Genomic DNA, 3,851 nt, shown 5'->3' with positions numbered 1-3,851 from the left:
TATATATATACATATATATATTTGTTGGTGGATTTTATAGTGTTAAAACCTCTTTTGTAGTGTCCTCTCATTTGTACGTTTGCTCGAGGTAATAATGTTCAGTCACCAGAAATTGAAAGTACACCGAGGAGAAAACACATAGAAATGTTGAGTGTGGCACTATGCAGTGAACCGTCAAATACTTTCTCACCACACTGAGCACTTCTTCTCTGGATTCATGTAGCTGCCCTTTGGGCAGTTGAAGGCTTCTGAAAATTCCTTCGAGTTATGCAGTGTACCAATAACCCTGTTGCAAAACGAAACAAAAAATTCCCGTTATAATACATATTTACATATTTAAACCAATTATTTCAAAGTTATGACAACATTTATGCGCTGCTAGTTTCAGATTTCGTGTTATATTTCCTGGTATGACGTCTTATATTCACAGTTGGATAAGTTCCATACATATTATGTCTATATAGAGACATTTCGTTCGGATGCTTTTGAAACTTCTAATGCATGATTGGAAGTATCTAAATCAACTTTTCGCTCTATAGAACGTAAGATCACGATGCTATGTAGTTATATCGCTGGATATGTCACATCATTATCATCGTTTTATGTACATTTTCTGTGGAGTATGCTTTACTTTTATTGGTTCATTTTGTTTTTTCTTCTCTGTATAACTACATGTCTTTCACTAATTAACACACCATGTATCAAATGTGGTAATTCTAACTTAACTATATATATATATGTATGTATATACATAGACATACACACACACACACACTCACACACAAAACACGCACGCACACAACTCACACACACTCACACATAAAACACGCACACATACATATACAATACCTCTCCCTGGTATTACAGAAACTACGATGTGTAAATTGTATGGCTATTTAACTTTGTCCAATGAGTTGTCCTTGTCCAACCATGACCTCACAAGAAAGTTGACTAGATTTCTTATACTGCTACTAGATTTGTGTTAGGTGCTTAAAGTTTACATTTGTCTCCCCTGAATCTTTTACCTTCTGGAGTTGCTTCCCTTGAAAATATGTACGTCCGTCCACACCTACTCACATCCATTTACATACGAACATACACAAAAGCATACGCACGTGCACATGCACTCGCACACGCACGCTAAAAGACAACTACAGTTTTCCTATTTCGGTAATTGGAAACTTGACGCAACAATCCGTTACATCCTGTCTACTTGCGCACAGCGAATTGCCAATGTTTCTGTCTAATAGACTCTCCACATTGCGAAAGACACAACATTCTTAATTGATGAAGATTAATTGGACTGATTGGCCACAAATATTTGTCAGGTATATTTAATGAGCAAGTTAAAATGTCTGAGAGACAAGTAACATTAAGATATCATAGGAAATGTTTGCTTACCGAAATCGACCTGGGCTGTGGTACCCAGACAAAATGCGGTTCTGTGCATACTGGGGCCGCATGTTCCCACACCAAACCTGAAATAAAGTCAATAACATTCAATCAACGCTCATTGTATTAGAATAAAATCTACTGCAACTGTTGTAACTAGTAATAGAACTACAACAACAATCCTCACTGTTATCACCGACGGTCACGTAGTTTGCCAGGATGAAACTACGTTGAAATGTTATAAACATGCACTACACGTAACATGCACACCCCCACGTAAAGGGAGTGTTAAAAATTATACGCACCCTTGTTTTTTCATTGTATTTACACAAAGGCAGGGGATAAACATGTACGTCATTTTTCTATATAGCCTCTTTCCTTTTCGATGCACTTGGTCCAGCGGTCCACAAGCCTGCATATTCCTTCCAAAATGAAGGTTTTCGGTTGGTCTGGAATCTGCCGCATAAAGATGGACCCACGTTTCATCTTTTGTGACTATTGTACTTAAAAATTTGTCGCCCTCATTTTTGTAGCGATCGGGTAAACGTTGGCAGACCTCAAAATGCTTGCACTTTTCCTCTGCAGTAAGCTCTCTTGGCACCCATATTGTCTCTGATAAATTTTAGCACGTGACACACCTTGCGACCAGAGCAATCGGGTGACTGCTCTTTGTTCAGTTTGGTGCACATTGCTAGCAGAGCGATCATGCTTACACCGTAAAGTCAGAAAGAAAAATGGCGCCATCAAGCTCAACCTTTGATCATGGGACCACAATAGTACTAACTATAAGTACACATGCGCAGGAGGCAATGTGATATTTTATGGCGAACGTGCGGATAATTTTCAACTTCCTCAAGTACTAAGACGTAGAAAGTATATGTTATAATATTCATTTGCGGTAAATAGCTGTTTCAAACCACTAACCTGCGCAAATCCCAGGAAGAACAATTGTTCATGGGTATAGTTAAGACCGGGTAGTTTCGGCTCTTCTGCTCCTCGCTTACGGATCCAGTTCTTGTAAGCCTAAAATGTAAATAAAGAATTAATGCAATGACTTTCTGAAAATTCTATCATATTTCAAGTTGTTTAACAAAGAAAATTGGCAAATGCCGAAGAATCAATTCATTTTCATACTATTTCAATTGATCTATTTTGGTTAGAACAAGATTAACATCGGACCTTAGTTGTCCTAATCTATATCCAGGATTATTTCTTGATTCTTTGCCTCGAACTACATCTTCAAATGTGTGTTATTTGTTTAAGATTGCAGAGTATAAGTTGAGGGAGATTTAACTGCCATTTCTATATGAGTGAATGGCTCCTGAGAGGCTCCTCAATTAGGTTTGTCAATTAATACATTTTCAACATTCGAACAAAACTTCAAAATTAAAGGCGATTTCGAATCTAAAAATCTGAGTGGTGCATCTTTTATCCATGATATAATATGAAGAAGATAAAAAGAGTAACAAAAAGAATAGCAAGAATTTAATCTGAGAAAGAAGAAATTGATTATAGTTTTTCCAGCTTGAGTAGAAATGGTGACGTTTATTTGAAGGATGTTTAGTATGAACCGGTGTGATTTAAGGACAACAGAGAAGTGGGAGAAAGAGACGGTGTGTATTCACTTGAGGCTCGAGAAATAATGATTCACGATTGATCCCCCTGTCAAATTCTAAGATTTCAAACGTATAATGTTCTAATGTTATATATGTAATTCCATGTCTGTTTGAAAGATTAGCGTAGCCACCTCTGAAATGCCTTTCAATATTTTTCATTTTAGTCATTTCTGATCTCATTTAATTATTGAAAGTGTTGGTCAATCAGGAGAATTATATGTTTATACTACTTCGATAGGAATATGTATGTTACTTGTTTTAACGTGCATCGGGGGAATGGACAGATCAAATAAACCCTGCAACCTTTTTTTAAAGGCTGTTATTTAACTTTGTATCGATGACGAAATCTATCCGGGAAGTTGCTTTTGTAGAGTGTGATGATCAGGAGAGACAGAAAGAAAATATTAACGAGGATCTGGCTATGAGACCCACAATCGGTAATTGTTTGTGACATGAGGAATTGTGTCAGGTATGTCACTTCGAGATTCTACGAGTGGGTGCTGAAGAGTTCTTGGCTTTGGATAAAAGAAAATACAAGAGTTAATTATGATATCATTCAACATATTCCCCGCTTACAGTGGCACACTTATTGCAGCAGTCCTTCAGTTCTCTAAGCCCTGTAAAGAACTCGGAAGGTTAGGCCTCCAGTCAGGCCTTTCGTGGAACACTTCATCTCTCAACCACTCGTATGCCACGAAGTGTTTGACGGAATCTATGATGTTTCGTTAGCGTTGTGTTTGTGTATGCGTGTGTGCGTGTGTGCGTGTGGTTGTGTGTGTGGTGTGTATGTGAGAGGGAGTGTGCGTGTGTATATATATATATATATATATATATATATATATA

General features: G+C 37.4%; 1 protein-coding gene across 1 annotated transcript in view; it reads right to left on the bottom strand.

The window, feature by feature from the left end:
- Positions 1–6: 6 nt before the first annotated feature.
- Positions 7–3,851, bottom strand: part of LOC106884467 (neprilysin-1) — a 187,219-nt gene continuing 183,374 nt past the window's right edge. Inside the window, exons 17-19 of the mRNA XM_052972063.1 lie at positions 2,317–2,415; positions 1,402–1,478; positions 7–286 (exon numbers count right to left, since the gene is read on the bottom strand). Of these exons, the coding sequence (XP_052828023.1) occupies positions 187–286; positions 1,402–1,478; positions 2,317–2,415 (276 nt within the window). The 3' untranslated portion in view covers positions 7–186. The remainder of the gene's footprint in view (positions 287–1,401; positions 1,479–2,316; positions 2,416–3,851) is intronic.

This window comes from Octopus bimaculoides, chromosome 12 (genome assembly GCF_001194135.2).
Source record: "Octopus bimaculoides isolate UCB-OBI-ISO-001 chromosome 12, ASM119413v2, whole genome shotgun sequence".
NCBI classification, from domain to species: Eukaryota; Metazoa; Mollusca; class Cephalopoda; order Octopoda; family Octopodidae; genus Octopus; species Octopus bimaculoides.
Note: the sequence above shows the minus strand (reverse complement) of the source record. Positions and strands in the feature narration are given on the sequence as shown.